The sequence below is a fragment of the Apteryx rowi genome, unplaced genomic scaffold (genome assembly GCF_003343035.1).
Source record: "Apteryx rowi isolate R43461 unplaced genomic scaffold, aptRow1 scaffold_40, whole genome shotgun sequence".
NCBI classification, from domain to species: domain Eukaryota; kingdom Metazoa; phylum Chordata; class Aves; order Apterygiformes; family Apterygidae; genus Apteryx; species Apteryx rowi.
In genome coordinates this window covers 676,455-699,174 of record NW_020450530.1, presented here as the reverse complement: position 1 = coordinate 699,174, position 22,720 = coordinate 676,455, and the positions used below count along the sequence as shown (strand labels likewise).

Below are 22,720 nucleotides of genomic sequence, written 5' to 3'. Positions count from 1 at the left end.
GTATCTGTCTCATTATAACAGGCAAGTAGTATTTACCTAAAACAGTGCTAACTTTTTGACTAGTCCTGTTAGGAAAGCATTCTGCCCATTCTGCTCGTGATTTGTTATCCTGCTTGAGGATAAGAGAGGTGAGAGCAGCTTTCTGAATTGTGTTAAGGCTGACCAATTCTGAAAGAGGAACTTTAGAAGCAGACAAGACTACAAGGAAGGATTATACTCATCTCTGCTGTTTTATTGTTGTTGTTTTTTTTTAATCAACAAAGTTACCTCCAAGGAAGGGGTGAGTTTAAACTTATTCTATGTAGATTGTCTCTGTAGAACAGATTGGAAAAGGAGCCTGGTTACAATCATCCTTGATGAATCAATGAGAACTAAATGCAAAGGGGAAAGAGATTGGTCTTTAACCTATTCAGCCGTGTGTTGGAGGGCATATAAATAAACAAAAATCAATCCTTCTTGAGACATCACAATTAGTTGCTGTGGAGATGATTGTGACTTCTGGTGAGGAATAAAGAATAAGAATTGATGAATTCCCTGAAGCAATTAACATTCTTGTTTTTCTTCTCCTATTGTAATAAAAGAAAACTGAGAATAGAAGAAAAAATGGAAAGATATTCAATCAGCAGAACTGTTTTGAAACAGGATTATGTGAGGGCCCACCACATGGTGTGCTCTCTACAGACGAGAAAGCAGATAAAAATCTGTGCCCAAGGGAATCTGCAATTTCAGGAGACCTGACAGTAAATAACAAACATGAGATTATCACACTTACCAGGCAGACTGAACCTCTAGCCCCTCTTGATTTCTGAACATGATCCCCTTCAGAGCTGTATCTGTCGCTTCCATCATGCCGTTCTCCTACACTTAGATGAGGTCCTGGATTGTTCCTTAGCAGTTACTGTGCTTACTGTAGGCCTGACATTGGTCTTGAAGGGAACAGAACTCCAATAGCAGTGGTTGGTACAGTGGACAGACAGTTTCAGTAAAAATTGAATTATTTTACAACATGCCACTCATATGGTAAGACACACACCTCATTGGGTCAGACCAGTGGGTTATCTACCTTCTGCCTCTGAGATCATCACGAGGATATACTATTAGGAATGAGTCTGGCCACTATTTGCAGCATTTGTACTCCCTCAGTATCCACAGTCATTATATTAGGAATGTTAGATAGTACATTCCTGGCTATTTTGTTTCTTATCTGTTTGTGGACCTTTTGTCCRTGATTTTGTCCAGTCCCCTCTGAACTTGCTGATACAATCTGCCTTCACAAACTCTTGTAGGAGCAAATTCCAGAAGAGCTCTACCTGCTGTGTTTAAAAAAAAAAAAAAAAAAAGATATATGTACAAGACTACTAATTTCAGTGAATACCCACTACTTTTGCTGTTTCAGGATTTCTGCATTCATAAAGTCTACTGCCTTTGTGATTTTGTAAATTGCCTGTGTAACCTTCCTCAGCCTTCTGTCTGCAAATTGAAGACACTGAGCCTTTTAGTCTCCCCGTGTGAGGCAGCTGCTCCATCCCCTTAATCATTTTAGTGGCCTTTGCTTGTTCCGTCTCTAGTGTATCTTTGAGGTGCAGACACTAGAGTTACACAGAGAACTCAAGCTATGGGCACACAATTTTTATGTACCAGCAAAATGATGTTTTTTGTTACATTCTCAGTACCCTTCCTTTTGATGCCTGATGTCTTATTGTTTTTTTGACTACCACTGCAGGTTAAGCCAGTGATTTCAGGGAACTGTGAATGACTCCATCCGTACCTTTTTCTTGTACCTGGGAAGACCCAGTTCTGTAGATTTCATTTAGTCTCTCTATCTGGAAGTTTGTCCCTGGTGATAGCTGTTAACAGTGCCCTCTGCTTCTCTTCACCATTGCCTTTTACAGGAACCAGTGCATTTTTAACTCTTTAGAAATGTTTGATATGATAAGATAAAGTTGGCAGCATATGGGAAACAGGATCTTTGAAGCCAACAGTTTGTTCCAGTTTCTTTAAGGAGTGCTATCTAGATTTATTCTGTGATTTTCCTTGTTTTTTTAAGCCTTCTGTTAGTTTAGAGCAATAGTCATAAAGAAATTCAGATAACCAATCTTAGCTATACACTGATGTCACCTATAATATTCATAAAATTATTGTATATCAGTATTAACAGTTGAATGTAAAGCAATTCCTTGTTCATTTTACAGGGTTCATATTCTCTATATTTAATAAGACTAAGGATTGTGACTTCTTTGGACAATTTACTTATGTGGTAAAAGTACTAAGAGAGGTGCCTAAGGTTTGGCAATTTGTGAGTCTCCTAAGCTTCTGTAGAAGTTTCTAGTGTTACTGGAAGAGTGTATGTCAAAGTCAGGCAGTACTTAGGTTTGGTATGAGTAAAGGGAAACAGAAATAAGCTGGAATTTGATCTTATCAGCCTAAGAGAGCCACTTTCTGTTAAATTGCTCTTCTGTTGCAACTGTGTACTAAAGAAAGGTGTTCTTGCTCATGGGCTTATGACTTTTGAAGCTGGTAATCAGGCATTGTAAAGTGTCAAAGCAACACTGGAGTTTTTTCTTTTTAAGAAATCTGCCTTTTTTTCCCCCCCCCCCAGTCTACCTACTATATGGAAGGAAATACAGGACACACAGTGTTTCAGACACAGTTTGGAACAATTGCTGTGAATATCTGCTATGGGCGCCATCACCCTCTGAACTGGCTTATGTATAGCATCAATGGAGCAGAGATCATCTTTAACCCTTCAGCCACTATCGGAACGCTCAGGTAAAATACAAGCTGCTTTAGGCTGTTGCATACTTTCTGAGTTAACTGAACCTCTGAGCCTCTTGCTTTGGCCCCAGGGTCGTACCTCGCTGAGGTCTTGGAACCTTAGGTATCACGTCCTTACTTTTTCTTTACAAAGGAGTCTGCATTCTTCTCCATCTGGAGTTTTGGGCTACTGGTCTGCTTACAGTCACTGGTTCTCTTCCAGAACTTTAGTTGTATATCTGCAGGTATTCTGCCTTGCAACAGAGTTATCCAGCATCCAGCTGGGCTTCTGGAAGCTAATGACTGTGTTTCAGATTTTTCTTTTTTGTGTAATATTTTTGTTTTATGATAGACAGTAGTAATTTACATTTAGGTTAGCTTGCAAGATCCATTCTCTACCTAGGAGCCWGTAAGTACGCTATCAAATTGCAGTCTTCAGAGCCAAGCTGAGAAACCCTTTTCTCAGAAAAGGGTTTTTTCTATTTTACTCTTGACAATTTTATGATTATCAGGCCTCTTGAACCAGACTAAACCAGTGTAAACTTTCCCTTGAGATTAATCTTCTACAGATTGACATTAACTGCACCCTACTGACTTGATTTCTTAAAAGAAAACTCACTCAGTGAGCTAAGAAAATAGAGTTCTTAGCCAGCCCATAGTGATTAATCTGTGGATTAGATCTTGAATATTCTGTGTTTCTACAGTATCAACATCAGTCACATTTCATTATAATAACCTTTGAACATGCCGTGCTTCCAAAGCATTGTGTCTGACACAGGCTGTTTATTGCTTGGGATATAATGTGATGTGAAATAATAAAAAGAGCTTCCTTTGGGCAGAAAACTTGTAGAAATTTGTTTCAATTGTTTTTAATTCCACTCTTCTTGACAAAATCACCGTATCTTCTTTTTAGTCTCATTGTCTTCTGTTCTTTGCCTTACTGCTCAATAGTTCCATATTCCAGATTAGACTATTTGTAAATTGAGGTGCAGGATTCCAGAATGTGTCAACACATAAGCTTAATACATGATACAATAATTGTGCTTTTTTTTTTCCCAGATAACAGTAGGCTCTGGAAAGCAATTTAACCATGTATGATGTTTATATGTGTTTTTATGACTGAGGAGGTGATGGTAATTTATGCTGGATTTTAGGTGTTAATATTTTAAGCTATCCTTTTTGGCACAAGTGGTTAGCTTTGTACAGGAGGAGGGAGGTCTGGCTTTGCAGAGTTCTTTGGAACAAAGACGCTTCCTTTGTGAGTTAAAGCCATTATTTTGGGCTAGCTGAACTCTCTTTGAGTTTCCAGCTCCAGAGATGATTTTTAGAAACTTAACAGGAGCATATTTTGCTGTTGTAATTCAAATATAGTATTCAGTTGTAAACTAAAAAGAAAGCGTACTGATGTCTTCTCAAAATACTTGAAGTTCTTTCTCATTGCTCCTGTCTCTCCCTTCAGCTGGGCTTGTGTGCATGCACTAATCGCAGAATGCTTTCATTTTTATTGCTTTAAACATAGAGGAAGAGATTTTTCCAGTGTAAGTTGTGTAAACCTAAATGTATGAAGTATKCAGCAATGCAGACTTGCTGACTAGGGATGCAAGAGGATAAAAGAGTTATAAAYTGTAAGAGGGGAATCTTGTTTACAGTTTCTTTAGGATTCCCCCAGTCCCCTCTCTTCACCTATTTAATGTAAATTTGGAGTTTTTCTAGCTCTGTAAGAAGGTTTGAGAATATTCATACCAATTTTTGTTGCTGACCAGCTAGAAAAAGATTCGGAGTACACAGACCATTCACAGTAGGGTGGAAATTATGAAAAACAGATTACAGAGGCATAAAAATTTCATACCCACAAGCAGTTCTAGTGCAGAGAACCATATATTTGTGAGCCTGGGGAGTAGAACTGTAGGTTAGATTCAATATTCTGCCATTCAGACTGTCTTTAATATTTTTCAGTATTAAAGTATCTTACTTAGGTTGTGTAATGTTGGCAAATGTCCTTTGAAAAGAGTTGAACTTTTGGGGCATTTTATGAATATCAGTACTAGAATAATGTTTGTGATTTTTGTCCACTTATAGCCCATTAAGAGGAGAGCAAACAGAAATTACCCTGTCTTCATGCAGCACTTCATTGCTACTCTGGGTGCTTCAGATTCTCCTAATTATTGCCTTTCACTTGATTGTTTTTAAGAGTATAATTTTTATTGCAGGAAGAGGACTCTTGAGGCCCATGTAGAAAACTGTCTCTGGGGTAACTTCTTGGCTATAGCTTTTTTTCCTGTCTCTTTTATTCTGTGAAATAGTAATTTGCAGGAGCTTTTCAATAAAATCCCTTTTTCTTAGAATAGCTGGCAGCCAAACTCAGAGCAATTGAGAAAAAAGGCAATAAACCAAGTCCTTTCAATCAGCCGAGTGACCATCTCTTAAGATTCTTGAGTCTGCCTGGGAGATTAATGGCAGTCAGGCACTTGCCTAACTATCTTAGTACTCAGAATCTGGCAGGTACATATTGTCACAGGATGTACAAATTGTATCACCTTCATTTTGGGGCTCTGAGTACTTCCAGACCTTCCATTAACTAGTCTGATCCCTTTGTATCGAATCTTTTAATGAGAAGATGACTGTTTTGGTTCTAAAAATCAGTCAGAATTGAAATCTCCTTTTGGAAAAGAGCTGGAGGTTGTGAAAGAGAAGGAATTCTTTTATTCCTTATTTTCCAGTTCTTGTTTTTCTGTGAATTTGGTGACTGGTGTAATAGCTAATGACTGGGAAGTTACGGGGATGCTTTTGTTAAGTGTGCTTTCTTTTTCATCAGCCCGCCACTGGAAAATGACTTACTGGAAATTGCTATGAAACTGGTACATAAAATAACAGAAGTGAGAAAGATGGGAATAGATTTTCTTTTTCTTTTTTTAATTCATATAAATTTGATATTTCATTCACTGCTGTAACACCTGCTGAATTATTTTGGAAAAAAGGAGGCAACTTGTATTTTACTCTTACTGCTTTTCTTACAGCTTACTCTTACTTTCTTTTTCTTACAGCTCTTACTGCTTTGCTGCAGAATATTATTTGGATCACTGAAAATTAATGGAATATGAAAGCACATGTGTAAATCCTTTGTGTTGTTTAGTAGAGTAAAAACTTTTATATTAATTTTAATTGCTTTGAAAATCTTGAGAGGTGTTGTTTTTTCTTTTTGCCATGAAAAATCCTTATTTACCAAGTTATCACATGAAATTGTTTATACCTATATTTGAGCAGAAAATAATTGCATTTTGGCTGTATGTGTGAGGAGACTTACTGTAACAGCAGGATCAGTCTCAGTAACTAACTTTGGTTTCTTCAACAGAAAATGTACAGTGTCCCACACTCATAAATAATCCAAATGCAGAAGACTGCTCTGAAGCAGACAAATAATGAATGTCTGCCTTCTCTATTGTTACTATATTGCAGTGAGTCAATGTGGCCAATTGAAGCAAGAAATGCTGCCATAGCTAATCACTGCTTTACATGTCCCATCAACAGAGTAGGAACGGTATGTATCTTTACTTTGTCATTTCATTTCATAATTTAGGTATTGTGGCATGTGTTAATTCTCGGTAAATGAATTAAACAGCACTAGGATACACAGATTCCTTTACTGTGGAAGGCCTCTATCTCTTACTGTTTATAATGTGCTTTGAAGATTTGAAGATGGACAGTGATACGTTGTATCTAGCAGGGAGCTTGAGAGTTGCCTTGTTGCTGGCAGCCTACCTTCTGTTGCAGCTGCTTCCTGTTCTTGAATTGCTCTCTCTGTAATAGGCACCCACCCTTTTTGCTAATTCTCCTAGTTTCTATGGTGAAATTAGTGTTCCCTTAGCCAGAATGAACGTGAACCATATCCTCAAGCCTGTTGTGCAGAACTGGCTGCTGTTATCCAGGTATTGCCTCTTTTTGGGTGCTGAAATCCTATAATCAAAACTAATATTGCCCACAATAGGTCATTCTTGCTTTTGGATTAGTCTGAAAACCCTAAATGAGTTTTCTTTTGTAAGGTTCTCTGCAAAAATCCAGATTTGTTCTTGCACTTAATGTGAATACATTTGCCTCCTTGTATGATCTGTAAAGATGGGTTTGGTTAAATATCTCTTCTTTGGCCCTCTTCTCACCTTTGCAAAACTGTTAGGAGGCATGTTCCCCATGTGTGTGAATAACAGGCAGTCATACAAAAAGATCATGTTTTCCAACCTAGTCCATCATAAGATCCTAACAGGATAGTCTCTAATGTGAATCTAGAAACTAGACCCCTCCAATGACTCCAGTGACTTCTTTAGACAGTGCTGATAATAGGCCAGAAAAGTCTTAATAGATTTATAAAAAGTTCAATACTAGATGTGATAGACTAATAAGGATTTCTTGAATGAAATGGAATTATACTGCCACCTACGGATTCCTTTTATTTCGCAGGAATACTACAAAAATGCGTTTACTTCTGGAGATGGTGGAAAAGGTATGTTCAGAAATCACATTGCTAATAGTTGTTGATTGGGAAGTCTTGAAGAAATGATAGCTCTCCTACCTGTGTCTGTTCCATGGCAGCTATGGTGGCCAATGCCTGCCTCAGTCAGGACTGCTGCTATGTAGGCTGGAGAGAATAAGCACTTGCTATAAAAGGTGGTGATACGATGGTATGTGGTCACTTGAAGTTGTATATACTTCCAGGGGAAGTCCATGCAGTCTTGTAGGATGGGAAGACAGAAATCCCACAAATTTCACCTGGGTTGTCAGTACATGCATGACATAGTTTATTTATAGGTTTAAGATTATTAACATTAATATCAGTCATGAATTTTTTTTATCAAGGATTATTGCTGTTCACTTGGGGCAGTGGCAGGGGCTGGTGAGATGTGAGTTCCTTTTTCCAGGCATCCATATGAGTTACTGAGTTCCTTATACAAAGGTTTATTTAAAGTAGTAACTGTACATCTATATCATGTGGCATGTGTGTGTGTTTGGTAGGTACACTGAGCTATGTGACACTGAAGATGGAAATGGCTACCAAAGATTGATGGTATTCTTTCTACAGACTCATGTCTTGTCATCTCACTCCCTGTTTCAAGGCCTTTAGGCAGTCACGTTTCTCTAATTGTAATTCCTATTCTATATGTAGTTTGTATTGGAAGGCAGATATTTATCTTCACTACAGAGCTAGTTTGGCTGATTAGTACGTGAATGTAAATGGCTGCAGCAAAACCAAATCAGAGGGTTTTTTCCATCACTGGTAATGCACGTCTCGCTTAAGTCATTGAGATTCCATATTGCATGTTTTCCTGTGACTGCTTTTAGCTGAGCCACTGATTCCAAGTGAACAGTGGAGAAACTGGTTGGTCTTAGTCACTGAAGAAGGGGGTGTGGGAAGAATTGGAGAACTACAAACCCTTAATGATCTAGCCTATATCCTGTATGGAGAGTGTGTGAGCTATGAGTTTGAATTAAAATGATACATTATCACTATTCAGTATCCTCAGCCAAACCGTTTTTCCCTGTTTCACAGTTTTGTTGGAGACTGAAAAAATTTTTTTGAATGGGTAAAAAGACTTAATGGCAACATCTGAGTCAACTGACCAGTGAAAATTTGAAATAGGGTTTTCCTTGGAGTAATTTTCTTGGCTAATTTTATTCTGTTGCTCATGAGCTTTAAAAAAGGGCTGGTTGGGAACATCACAGGCAAAAACAAACCCCAATTATAATTCATAAGTAAGAGAAGAAAGAAAAGACAGTGTATGACATCATTGTTATTCTTCATATGCCTGAAAAAAAAAAAGATGAGTTCTGAAAGCTAAGTAAGTGCATGCTCTGCTGTTTGACAGATTATTTAGTCAGCATTTCAAGAGGAGTATGAGACTGTGAACCACACTGTCATGAGGTGAAAAGCTCCATCAGTTGTGTGTTGGAACACAATAATTTGTCTGGTGACAACCATGACTGCCTCTGGCTTATCTGGTGTGGGTCTGAGCCTTTTTCTTAGCTAGTTTTGGAGCAAAAAGGTCAGCAATATCCATTGCTTAGTAGTATAACAGATGTGGCTGATTTTTTGGCACAATTAAGAATTGTGCGATTTTAAGTAAGATTTTTACCTGCCTCAAATCCCAGTGTTTTCAACTCTGATCTTGCATTGAAAATTGAATGTGTGCCTCTTTCAGCTGTTTTGGAAAAATATAACAATTAGCATTCATTTAAATTCTAAATAAATAAAAATGGAAGCAAAGCCCTTAGATGCAGACTTGGTAATGAGAAAGCAAATTAATGTATAAGTTAAAAGCCAATACAGTAATTTTTTTTCTATTTTTGATATTTGTGAAAGCTGTACTGTGAATGAAAGGTAACAAATAGTTAAAACTACAGTTACCTTAGGATCGTGCTGTGACTCTTCAGGTTAGTGTCTTGCTTAAAGTACAGTGAGTGAACTGCCAAATGAAGTCACGAACCAAGTTTTATGTAAAAATGCAAGTTAAGTTGTATATGTATTTGCAGATGGTATTATATGCTTTTTAAAAATTTCTTTAAGCGCACCATGACTTGGGTCATTTTTATGGCTCAAGTTACGTAGCTGCACCAGATGGCAGTAGAACCCCAGGACTGTCTCGCACTCAGGATGGACTTCTCGTGGTAGAGATGGATTTAAATCTTTGCAGGCAAGTCAGTGATAAATGGAATTTTAAGGTAAGCCTGATTATAAAGAAATGGCCCGTTTTTAAGACTAACTTACATATGATGTTAGAACAAAGTTTTCATAATGATCATATAATGCTACAACAGCCAAAAGGAAGCCTTTGTTCCGCAATCCAAAGCTTAAATTAGTTGTGGAACTAATTTAACAGGATTTTCTGGAGGTCAAAGGCACAAATGGATAGGCACTTTCATGGAAGCTAGGACAGTAACTTTTAAATGAAAAACTTGGCCTTTGGTCCCTAAGTGCTGATTGCCAGAAACTTGAAGGACCAGTAAGGGAAGCATCATTTTGTATGTGGTTTTCTTTTCCTAAGCCATTTACTGCTGAGCTATGAACGACCTTAGATCTGACCTAATATGGCAGTTCTTTATACACTGATCAGCATTACTTGTCAGTTTTTGTGGAATTTATTAAAAAAAGAAAAATCCAAACCCCAAGAATCTTAACTCATTTTGCTTATAGGAACTTTCTGAATGCAAACTTCTTGCAGTTAACCTCCTGAATTTGATGACATGTTGAAGCCACAAAGAAAAGAACCATCTACGTTCATCTCTGAAGCATCCTAACTTGCTTTAGAATTAAGCTGAACCAGATTTAGGTGACTGCAAGCCTCTCCAAAGGGCTTTAACAAAGTTTAACCTTTTTTTTTTTTTTCTTAATTCTCAGCCCAAACTAGTTTGGATCAACTTTCCTGAGGGTGTAATTTGATACAATTTCTTCAGCAGCAGCCTTGCTTTAAGAAGTTGCCACTTCAGCACTGCAGTTTGTTAACCTTTTGGTTGTGCTAGTACAAATATCTGGGGGGGCTGTATTATATACTGGTTTAGTGAAGATGCAGATTTTTAAAAAACCCAAAACTATTTTCTTCTTTCAATCTGGTCAAGTTTTCAGCAGGCCCCACAAACATTGTGCTAGTACAACAAAGAAGGCAAGGAACAAGCAAAAGGAGAAAAGAGAAGACAACTTCTTTAATAGGCTGTGAAGAAAACACCTTGAATTCTTCTGTGGAGACAGGTCTTTAATTCTAGCCCTTAATACTGCTAGAGTCTATAACACTTTCCTGTCCACTATTAAAATCAACATGAGATTTGAATCTTAACAAAAAGTAAAAAGACTAAAGCTCCTGGCTAGCAACTGTCACAATATATGTAGGTTCTTCAGTGATATTACTAGTATTTAAAATAATCAATCATTTTTAAGGAGTCTTAAATTTTGCACATAATGTTACTCTAAACAGAAACACTTCTTTTATAGAGCTAGTTTATCTGGAACCACTTTGTGCATTTTGTGCACTCCACTTTGTGCATATTGAGCAACATTTAATGTGTTCTGATACAAATATACAAGTTTTCTGTGAGTTTGAAATGCTGAATAAACTTTTTAATGAAAACTAGAACATGGTCATTTCCCAGCTAAAGTTGAATTTCTTTGTTAATGCTGCTAAACAATATATGGGGACTAAAGACAAAAAATAATTTTAGGTCTTTGTGTAGAATTGCACTTGTTTTTTGCAGTGCTTGTGATAAGTATAAGGTTATTGACATAATGTACTTAAATTCTGCCAAGAGATCCCTTGTTTTTTAAGATGGGCTGGCATTTAATATTGCCTTATTGCTGAAATCTGAGGTCCTTTTTGCAGAATGTAGAGGTAGGTAGTGTGTCAGGAAGCAGATGGAGCACTGCTTGTAACAGCTTAGTAGGGGCGTCCAAACAAAAGCAATTGTATTGAGTAGGAAAAACAAACAGTACAAGCAAAACTGACCGTTAGCTATTTTGTTTAAAATTCTGTTTATTTTTGTTGTCTTCAAGTCTTGCRCTTTCAGCACATTACAGTTTTGTGTGGACAGTGTAGATTGCTGTGGCTTTTGTTTATATGACAGGGAATATTTATTTCCTTTTCTTCTCATCTGTGGCCAAGACAGAGGTAGTTCTTGATATCAGGTTAGTGAGGAAGTACGAAGTCRTAATTTACCCATTGGAGAAAAACCTTGATAGAAAGTAGTCACCTATTTAACCTGCTCCGATATCTGCTATTTGCAGCCACTGGCACCTAAAGAGGACATTAGAAGAATGTTCTTGCTAAATTTACCAGCAGCAGAATAGTTAACAAATTCTCCTCATTACATTTTAAAATTTACTCTGGTAAGAAAGAAGCAGTTCACCTCTCACAGAGTCAGTGTTGCAGACTGTGCCCTTAGGAAGAAGATAGCTATAATTCAGAATCTTAGCTTACTGTAACACCACAAAGCAATGATAATATTTTGTACTATTAATGGATAAAGTGGCTGCAGCCCAAATACCCTCAATGACACCTATGCAAACCTGTTGCTGGCAGCAGGTTTCATCACTTATTCTCGAGAACATAGCCTTGAAGTTGAAACTACTGGTGGAACACAAACCGTTCACCCCACAGAGTGGGATCTCGACAGGACAGACAATACATATCCAAGGAGATAATATGAAGACTTAATTACAGGTACAATCCTTTGCCTTCATTGGCATAACTGATTTAAAAGAGAATTTTGTTGATACACAAGAGAGAAAATCTAGCTTTCACATTCAGCTTTCGGCTATTTAGGATAATCAGAATAGTTTTAAGTAATTAGCTGGCAAACATGACTCTGCTCACAAAGGAGAACTGCTAGACAGGAAGGTGTTCATTTTAAACTTTCACTTTTTAGAGTAGAAATGCACTTCTACTGTTTGGGGGGTAAAAGTATAGTTTTAGGCAACACAAGTTGAGTTCTCTAAAAGTATAATAGTTTGTGCTAAGGCACTGGGGATCTTACATATTGAGTGAATTATGACTTTACTGTTTGGGCAATTAAATAATATGCCTTCATCAAAAAATGAGAGACATCAGTATTTTTTACTGAAGTACGTTCATTGCTCAAAAACAGAATTTAAGCTATGATTTTCTTTTCCAGATGACTGGTAGATATGAAATGTATGCAGAAGAGCTCAGTGATGCAGTCCAGCCTGATTTTACACCCAATATAATCAAAGAGTAAGTCCTAGAAGACATCATCTCAACACAATCAAATTAAAAGGTACTATTGGATGAAAGATTTATTGTGGATCACAAGTTGCTATTTTAATGTTGTCATGTTAATTTCTTGTAACCAGCTTTTAAATAATAGCATTCAAAACTGTATTAAGTAAAATAATTTAAAATGGCTTCTTGGGTGGTTTTTTTTTTTTGGTCATTTACACTAATGTTTCCAATTTTCAGTTGTTCTTTACTAGAAATATAACAAGTGAGTAATACATTGATACAAAATTATGGTGAATTTTTTCCAGTACTGTGTACAGGATATATAGTTTGATGGAAAGGATGACTTCAGAGGAGATTAAAATATTTAACTAAGCTTTTTAATGTATTGCATAGTGTATGTCTACTTACTTCTGCTTCCCAGTTTTTACTCTCCACCCAGATGTTTAATTTAAGGAGAATGGGGAAGGGAGACATAATTGTTTTCTTTTTTTTTTTCTTCTTAATTACCAACCGTTTGATGTGTCTTAGTTGTTTGGAAATCTTTGTGTACTGTACCCACTGAAGGCTTCCATATATAAAGCAAGACCACTTTGGTCTTTTTATTTCCCTTTATCCTACGTATTACAATCACAATGGCAAACAGTGCCTTTGAAGGGCTTTTTCAGGGTCCAGAAGTAGGGCTGGAGATAGATGCTTTTAACATCTCCAGAAGCTCAGTGCTATGTTGCAAGGCAAAAATACAAACACTGGCTAAACAGCTTAGACTAGGCTGGTGCAATTGCATGCTTTTCATTGCAAACAGAAAGCCACAGAGATACTATTAGGGATCAGCTCAGAATGGGTTATGAAAACCACTTCCCAGGAGCTGCATTCTGCTGTGATACTCAGTGGTTGTGGAATATACAGAACAGCTGTTGTACATAGATAACAACAATATATGGGCTACTTTGAGTTTATAGCATGTCTTAAAATTTTGGTTTTTTAGTTCAAGTGATGTAGTAGGTGTTTAGGAAGTGCATAAGGAATACAATTTACAGCCTAACAACTATGAATTTATAGCTGAAATAAATACTTAAACTCTTTAAAGAATTCCAAATTACAATTTCAGCTGTGTCACTTCTTAGTATATAACACTTCCTCTAAAGATCTTTCAACATTTTTGTGTAGTAAACCAGTTAATAAATGCAGCTGCTACATTATGCTACAGGGTTATCTGCTACTTTAAACCTTTATTGAGAATGGCTTAATTACAAATAAAAAATATATTTATGTATAAAATCCCTGCATGTAAAATATCCCTTTCTTTGCTATGGACATAATGAAGGAAATGAAGTGACAGACAAAACATTCTCAGAATGAGTGTTTTCATAAGCAATCTTGTCATGGAAAAGAAAGTTTCAGAAAATGTCAGTGTTCTGAATATTTGCTCAGTGAGCTTCCTTTTAATCTGAATTTGTGTCATGTAAAAGCTCAGTATTCTTTTTAGTTGGCTTCTTCCTCTCCCTTCTATTTTCATCTTTCATAACTATTTTCCAACTGGCCATAAGAAATCCTATTGCAGTGGGTAGAAATCTAATTTTGTCTTTATTAGCTTAAACAGCTTTTTATCTTTCACTTCTGTTGAACTATTTGAACCCTGGGTACCAAACACTTAACAGTCAATAGTGTTACACCCATTTGTGCATTTCAGACCATTTAGCACGTCCTCCAGTTCAAGTTTTTTGTACAGTTCAAGATTTATATTTGGATAACTGAATCCAGTAAGAGGCTAAACATCAGTTATAAGCCTTTTGTAAAAATTGTTTTATTTAGCTAAACCAAGCTCACTCTAAAAATAAATCTTGTGGCAGTTTAATGGTATTGAATAAATTAACTGACTGAAAATGCATGGGTTAAGGGAGTAGCCTATCAGCCTGTAGTTTACACACCTGTTAATGAGTAACATAGCTAATACAGTCTCTCTAAATCAAACATCATGAAGTTGGACTTGGACATACAATTTCCCAAATCAGTAGCGTGCTGGTGGCTTATTTTGGAGAAGTCAGAARGCATTAGCTATGATAGGTTTTGGACTCTGGTCTTTTTCTGGGATTCTACCGATGGCACCTGTGTACTGGTTCTACTGCTCACAACTCACACCTTAATTCTTACTCATCCTGGCATGTACAAGTTCCAGAATGTATTCCAACTTAGACAACAATAAGCAGAATCAGATACACAGTAAGTTTCTTGTCATGTACTTTTTGTCAAAGCTTTTTAAACGCCTGTTACTATTTTTTAGCCTTTTTAGCTCCTTCTCAGGTACTTTTCAGTAAGTCAACAACTGATAGAAGAAAATGTTTTCTTTTACAAACAATATCTTTTTATCATGCTGGAAGTAGAGATTTCTATTTATTATTTTCACCACTAACTAGCAATGTCTTTTTGTTGTTATTCCACGGAGTTCTGTTCTTAAAACCATGCCAAAGGTGTGAGATCTCTGTCTTAAGTGCAAAACAAAATTTTGTTAGCTTTAATTTAGTATTAATGKTTTTTTCTACCCACTTTAACATAGGCAGGACTGGAGAGAAAGACATGTAGGAAATTGTGATGGATAAGTCTGAACTAGGTGACTATTTCCTACACTTTACAGTGTTCCTCCTCAAAGTAAGTAAACCAAGGTAATACATGAAAGGATTATGAATGGGCTGCTATCTAATAATTTAACTTGAAAATGTCTGAACACAGTGAATAACTGCAATTTAATCCAAACACAGCTGTAGTGTAAGAAGAGCTAGAAAACCTGAGTTCCTGCCTTTTTACTTCAGCCAAGAAAAGTCTGTATTCCCTGTTTTTTCATTAGTTTTAGCTCCTCTTATAAGGTTATTAATAATAATTATATAATATAAATTAATATCAGTAGCAAAGTTTGGCCTCAAATTACAATTCAGGCTTTTAGTTACAGTCCAGTCTCTTCTGTCAGCTGTTTAAAAATTACTCATAAAATATATATCATTAGTGTGTGGACAATCGTCTTCTGTATTTGTTTAATCAGTTTAAAGTTTGTATTTAGACTGGACACTGTAAAAACTGGCACATGTAGGTGGCATAACGTACAGAAGTTCTTGCAAAGACCCATAAARACTCCTAAGTTCAAATAAAATGTCCTCGCTTAAACTTTTGGGATAATACAGAGCTCAGGGCTGTCATTCCTAGAGGAGTTGGCCAAAAATGAGACTAAGTATGTAGTGCAAGGGAACAGTACCGATAGCTACACTTTAAAACTTAATTCAGTGACATAAACACTAAAACTGTGTAAGGTGAATTTAATAAATGGGAAATTTCCTTCAGTAAATGTGTTTCATTCCTACAATGTAGACAGTGTTGATAAAGCACTTCTAAATGGTGAAAATGCTTTGCTGGCTTAAGTTAATACTTTTTCCTTCCACAATATCCTGCTGAACTTCAAATATCTAGATTTAGAATGAAGATCAGCCCTTGATGCTTTGAAAGAAAGAAAGAAAGAAAGAGATAAACAGGTATTTGCTCTTTTCCCTGGTTTTGTTTACCTAAACCTATGAATGTATTCCCAAGTGTTTAAGTTCATAAATTTCTTGCTTTTTTTCATGTGTTTAATTTGAAAATAATCTTAAAGCCAACAGACTCTGGGCCTGCATTTTAAAACTGCTGTCAAATATGGAGTATTAAAAAATGGGAAAAATGTGTGACATACATTGCAAAATCAGGTATTTCATCAGGAATAAAAAGGTGAAGACAGCATTGCAATATAGTCTATCAATGTCTATAAAGCCTCCCTTGTTTAAGATCCCACTGCAATTCAGAAGCAAGGTCTCTGCAGGGGGAGTCCTGAGACAAGCAGCCAGCTGCCAGGCAGGCTGCACCAGAAATGACTGGAAGTATCAGGTGTGGATGTCAGCTGTCTGTGTAGATAAAGAGAATATCCTCATCTGTGCCGTAACTTGTCCTGGCTTCCTCAAAGTTACTGATGCTGGTGCTGCATGTTCCTGTTGAGGAGGAACAAAATATTAGTAAAAAGTCAGTCAGCAGAATTTGCCTATGGAAAGGCTCTTATATTGGCTCTAGCAGCTTCTACAAAGAAAAGTGACAATTCATACACAGACTAGCTTTACTCATTTGAGAGGTTCTTCTCACCTCAAAGGCAGTGCTCAGCACAAAATCAATGAATGTGGCAAAACAACTTCTGACCAACTGGTTAGTGATGCTTGAAATACATGCATACTATTACAGGAAGTCCAGCTGGCTCTGTATTACTGACATTTAGTAACGAGGTGCCTGAGAAGCCACCAGAAGGAAGAAGGCTACTCACGGTCAGCATAGGCTGGGTTGTTGTAGTAAATACTCCCTGAGGCTTTGTTGTAGCCACACAACACGATGAAATGGCCCTGGTAGTCAGGATTCCTACAGAAGCACTTCTGCCCAATGGGGAGGAAGCAGCAGTATTTGACAGGACTTGAGCAAAGATCACACAGTAACAGAACTGCATTCACTAGGACGATGGCTACATGACCTTGGGACAGATGTTTTTGGATGTCTTGAACAGTTACTGTGCTGCAGAAAAAAATCAACACATGTTTGTTAACAGTTTAGGAAAGATGCCAGTATTCAGTAAAGTGTGTGATGATGGACAGTATTTACGACATGCAACTGGCGTGATTATTTTTACACGACAGGTACAGCTCCTTGCTGTTAAATCCTGAAGGCTTTGTAGGAGACAAAACCTATGTCATTTAAAGCCTTTTAATACCATTGCTGCCACTGAAGGGCAGAGCAACAGCTCTGGATTCTGCAGTAATATAAATGTAATCTCAGAATGTATTAGATGCCTTGGAGAAGAATATTAAAGGAGCTGGCAACTCATTCAATAACTGAGAGACTTCTGTTGTGGGAAAATCAAAAGTGAGTCTACCCCCCCCTTAAAAAAAACAAAAAACTTGTATCTGAAGCACCAAATATTTATTGGCTGAGTGGTTAAAGATCTTATAGTCACTAACCAACTCAATATGTGCCCAAATTTGCTTCTGTTACACAGGATTATGTATCTCTCCCAGTTGTAAGTTTGGGCTGCCTGATTCTCTACTCTTTTAATGATATATTTCTGTAATAACTCCTACAGAGAATGAATATTAACCAAACATAATCTATAATCTCATCTCTTACAGCTGTCCTTTATTGAGGCAGATGGTATATTCCATATTGGAACTCATCCCCTGGATAGGTTCCAGATGTTGAGGCTGTGTGCCTGATTGAATTGATGTGCTTTTTAATCTTTTCCAGTGTCGCTTCTCTTCTCTGATGCCCCAACCTGAGCAGTGAATATGAACTCTGTCCCTGCCTAAATCAAGGCCACTATCTTAAKATTTCTAAAGAAAGATGGCCTGACTGTGCCTTCTCTCTGGTCACAGCTCTAGGTAAACAGATGGTGCTGTACAGACCAAGTTAAAAGGACACTAATGATTCTGTAAATGCCAGGTGCATTGCAGCATTCAAATAGTATTGTGGCTGCCCTGTGTCCCTCTTCTCTCTTCTTACTCCTAATCATTCACCCACTTTGAAAACAGAAATCTAAATCCAGCTCTACTATAAAAAAGGGATGCAAATCAAGCTGAACATGGATGCTTAGTTATTCCCCATCATTATCAGCTATAGGTTGCGAAACAATTTTGCAATTTTTCCCCTTCTCCTGGGTTTGCAGTTCTTCTGTAGGGATATCTCTTATCATTTCACGCTTCCCTTGGCAAAAGCTCACATGCCTGCTTTTCCTTTGTCTCTCTGTCTCGGAACAGAGATCTATAATGTTTGCACAGCAGCTGGGAACAATGGGTTGTATGTCCACATAGCATTCTCCTTCATTCCAATGACAACAGTACTTATCGGTGACCCATTAGAGCACTGTAGGCACTCCCTACTGGGTTATCTTAATGGAAAATCAAATTCAAAATTTAAATAATAGTCAACTCTTGTCAGCAATTTCAAATCACTTACCATTCGGTTTCATGGCTATTTTTCCTCAAACATCATTATTTAATCTTGATGTCCACTCTTTTGAGACAGACATAGTAAAAAAGACTCTGATTCACAAAAAGGCTCAGGGTCTGATTTCAGTCTGTCTTATACCAGTTTAATTTGTTGATTCCAAGAAAAGCATCAGGCCCAACATCTCCAAAGAGAAAGGAGAGAAAACAATAAGCTTACCACTTCTCCACCAGCACSTTGCAGGCTTTGGCTTGTGCAAAGAGCTGATTCACTCGATTCTCTTCTGTGTCAAAGTGCTTCCTGTAGAATGACTGTGGAGAGAAGAGAACTATGAACTAGGATGAAGTTTATCCTAGTTAATCTAGTTAATCCCTGCTAGCAAGGGCCTGCATAAGTTAAAGATCTAGTTATGGGATAAGAGGTCTCTCCCTTAGTTCACTGGTAATAGGATAAGATTTCCTGCTCTAAATCATCAGTTCAAATACACTCCTGGTCAGTTGTTATTATAATCTCCATCCAGCGGCTATTCAGCTGCCTACGTGAAGGAAGTCGGTCTGGTTTGTACTGGGCAGGAGCCTACATCAGAAAAGTTATTGCCAGTATAGGCACTCTTTGGCCCCTTTGCTGGCGACCTTGAAGAGGCCAAGGTCTGAATGGACATGGAGACTGAGTTCCCCTCTCACCTCTAAAGGTGGTTCCTCCAGGTCAAGGTTGAGGCACGGTGGTGGGGGAAGTGTGGAAGCTAGCACTGCCGCTGCCCAGGCTGTCTGTACCTGTTCTGTAGATAAATAGAGGGCTTCAGTCTCCAAGGCTGTCAAATAGGCTGGAACCTTTCTTGAACACTAAATGAAAACTTTTCTTTAAAATTCATATTATGGAATCAAAGATGGAAAATATCTGGGATCATATCTAGCCTTGCCTTGAGAACTGATTCAGGGCCAGTTTTGGCAATAGGCAAATCTTGTTTATAGCAACTGTGGTTAATTGTCAGTAACACAGCAAAGCTTTTATAGCATGACACACAGGGCTCACTTTTAAAACTTCTTGCTATTTCCCAGTGAATAAGAATGCTAACCTGGTTTTTGTAGCCCTTGTCCACTCCAAGCGTCTGGGTGCAAAATTTATGCTTAACACCAAAGTGCCGCATTAGGTAAGCCAGGTCAATGGTCCAGATGCTCTTTGTTAACCGGAGTTCCTGGATGGCTTTCTGAAATTCATCATTGTCCAAATGATTCAGGTACCTAGGGTATTAGAAAAGGTAGGGGAATGGAAGCACAGATCTTAGAAGAAGCAAAGTGTGTGCAGTAGCCCAAGCCTCCACATGACGGGACGGAAGAACTGAAACAACGGGACTGGCTAAGAAATAACCAAAAAACAACCCACAAATGAGCCCACATTTAAAGGAAGGGAAGGGAATAGGGAATATTTAACTGGCTTTATTGTTGACTTTTTTATTGAAAATGTACAGGTATCTCAATTGTTTTATAGTGCTAAAATTATACAGGATGCTGTAAGACAGGTAAGCTATACTGAGAAAGTACAGAACTCTATTCTGAAGGGGTTACAATCTAAATATACATAACAGCAACGTAACAGCAAACAGGGGTGTTAAAGACTAAAACCTGCTTGACAATAGGTGGATTTCAAAAGGAGGAACTGTAAAGGCAGTTGGTAAATATTCAAAGGAATATTCTTAGGCACTGATGGTACAAAAGGCAGCAAAGGGCAGATAAAGTCAGGAGGAAGCTTAGGTCAGGTTGCAAAGGGCTGGGGAAAGGCAGTTATAGAGAATTCTGGAAGTCAGAAAACAGATGGAAATAAATGCAAAAAAAAAGAAAAGACTGGAATTGAGGAAGCAGGGCAAACAAGGTCAGATCAGCAGGGTAAAAAGATTAATCTTGGAAGCTGACTTTTGGACAGACTGGAATGGCAACAAGGGTAAAGGGAATGAAGAGGCAGAGGTTACAGTAGTCAAGATGGGAAATTACCAGCACACGGACTAACGTCTTGGCAGTAGGGATGGAGAGAAATGAAAATCTTCTGCTTCATATCTACTAAGTGGACATCTAAATAGGTATTTCTCCTGCACCTAAGCTCATGTTCCTCTGTGGAAGGAAAGAGGAGTTCAGCAGGACAGCTACTAGCTTAAAGAAAAAAAAAAAAAAGGGCAATACAGTGCACAGCCTTGAAGTTAAAACTACTCCTGGAACAAAAACTCTTTACCCTACAGAGCAGGGGCTCAACAGGACAGGGGCAATATATACTCATAAATATGGGATAAACCTACCAGTCACTTGAAAACACGCAGAATGGAATTAAGTGAATTGCTGTGGTAAATGCTAGTTCCAAATTGTAACAACAGGAAAGAAGAATAACTTTTTATTAACTTAAGCATGCTAGCCTGCAAAGATCTTACTCAGTGCTAGTCAGATATTTTGCATTGATCAAAGCAGTTAATTATTCAAAAAGTCTTAAAATTTGTCCTAGTTTGTATTTTCCCTTGCTCTTGCAGGAGAGCTGTGCTAGACCCTGGCAGCAGTAATCCTCCAAGGGTACTTGAGACTATATGCTCTCACGAGACTGTGAAGTTAAACTCACAGCTGCTTCCACACACCCTTTCTTCCTGGACATTGGTTTCTGATACCCCTCTCCCATGGGATGAGATTTCCAACCCCTTGGAGCCAAAACAGTTACTTACTGCAGTACCATCCTGGAGCAGGCTAGCCCACAGTCCCAGTGGTACAGCTGCTGGATGACTGGCACTTTCAACTGGATGCAGTCAACTGCAGTGAAAACAACACTTAGTAAAACATGAAAGATGTCAGTCCGTATATACATGTTTTTCCATACCTCAGCATTAAAAGCCAATTTGCTTTCTTACTGGTACACTCAGCACTATAGTGGGGGAAATTTAAGAACTTTTTTTTTATTTTACCTGATTAGCAGGTCCTTTTTCCTAGGGGGATGTAGGTTTGTTTGGTATTTCTGTAAAGTTAAGTTAACCATCAAGTGTCTGGTTTAATTTCATATTATTGTTACATATCTGGATCACTGTGCAGTTTTTTATTCTTTTTGGTGGTGGTGACATAATCCACCAGCCCCTAGTTACAAAGCCGTATCCCCTCCTAATTAGTAGTAGATAAGGCACAGCCGTTCATCCTGTGTCACGTGTCCAAAACAGTTTCCAAATGTACTTCTGTGCCACAAAAAGTGTTAAACCAGACTGTGATAAAACAGACACAACRAAAAATCTCCAGGCATCCATATCTCACAAGCCCCACAGAGCTGAGCCTTTTCTACAGACGTGTCTTCTTCCTCAGGGATTGTAATTTATGTGAGTAATTTTAAGTTACCGGAGCTCACGAATGACACTATTTGGCCTTTTGAATTATACTCTCAATATTKTAGCAAAGGAAAAAGGAAGAAGAAAAATCTCTACTGGAAAGGGCATAATTCCATCTTTCCCATTTTTAATTTTTATAGGCTCGGGGCAAGTGTGGTGGTTTCAGTCTCAGAAGATCCCTTATCATTTGAATGACTTAGTATTTCTGCAGGTGTTACCACTATTTCAGCCTTAATCAGAGTAAGCTAGTCTTAAAGGGCTTTTCTCAATCGCTTTATTTTTGACTAGAAAAGACCTTTGAAAGTTGTTAACACAAGGTCAAGTACACTTCAACATGAGGATAAAAATGCATTCAATATCATGTGGACTGGTCTAGTTTTGATAGAATTTTATTTGCAAAACTTTCTAAGTAATGTTATTTGTAATAACAATTTTATATTATTTTCTAACAAAGCTACAACCTACAGTAGGAACAAGTCAATATAGATGTTCTGGAGTCTACCAAAATATTTTTTTCATAGTTGTGCTGCTGTGTTTAATCATGACTTTGAAGACTGGTAGAGGTGCCGGTATATTCAGTTGTCTTTGTTAATCTAGATTAAGGTGCTCTTACATAAGTCTCCTAAAGAAAAACAAAACAAAACAGATCCTCCTCAAACCAACATCGCTAAGTCTTTTACTGTCGGTTCTTCTTGGTGTGTTATGAGTCAGTTCCCTTTCTGTTCCTACCTAGGGCCTCTGCCAGCTCCCAAGATTAATTTAAGCAGTACGTGTTTTCTACGTGATGACCTCAAAGGCTAATAACTCCTGCTTTTAATTTGTGTGGCTGTTCCGCGCCCAAGCTCCCTGCGCTTCCCGACGCACGCGGCCCCCGCGGCAGGGGATGAGCCCGCAGGCAGCAAACAGCGCTGCTCGC

General features: G+C 37.8%; 2 protein-coding genes across 5 annotated transcripts in view; one reads left to right on the top strand and one right to left on the bottom strand.

The window, feature by feature from the left end:
* The window catches only part of UPB1 (beta-ureidopropionase 1), a 21,188-nt gene extending 6,448 nt beyond the window's left edge, over window positions 1–14,740 (top strand). The window contains exons 6-10 of the mRNA XM_026075101.1: window positions 2,600–2,769; window positions 6,211–6,292; window positions 7,207–7,249; window positions 9,308–9,462; window positions 12,400–14,740. Coding sequence (XP_025930886.1) covers window positions 2,600–2,769; window positions 6,211–6,292; window positions 7,207–7,249; window positions 9,308–9,462; window positions 12,400–12,483 — 534 coding nt within the window. The 3' untranslated portion in view covers window positions 12,484–14,740. The remainder of the gene's footprint in view (window positions 1–2,599; window positions 2,770–6,210; window positions 6,293–7,206; window positions 7,250–9,307; window positions 9,463–12,399) is intronic.
* Window positions 14,150–22,552, bottom strand: GUCD1 (guanylyl cyclase domain containing 1). Of its 4 annotated transcripts, XR_003255071.1 has the most exons (8): window positions 22,534–22,552; window positions 21,160–21,244; window positions 20,450–20,566; window positions 19,537–19,702; window positions 19,145–19,239; window positions 18,681–18,772; window positions 16,795–17,036; window positions 14,150–16,471 (listed from the first exon to the last, which is right to left on the bottom strand). XR_003255071.1 is itself a non-coding variant. In XM_026075103.1 (6 exons), the coding sequence occupies exons 3-6, from the start codon at window positions 19,606–19,608 to the stop codon at window positions 16,380–16,382; spliced, it is 498 nt and encodes a 165-aa protein (XP_025930888.1). In that variant the 5' UTR covers window positions 19,609–19,702; window positions 20,450–20,566; window positions 21,160–21,244; the 3' UTR covers window positions 14,150–16,379. The 4 variants fall into 4 exon arrangements, 3 of the variants coding, with proteins under 3 accessions (XP_025930888.1, XP_025930887.1, XP_025930889.1); XM_026075103.1 differs by lacking the exons at window positions 19,145–19,239; window positions 22,534–22,552; XM_026075102.1 differs by lacking the exons at window positions 19,145–19,239; window positions 20,450–20,566; window positions 22,534–22,552.
* Window positions 22,553–22,720: the final 168 nt, after the last annotated feature.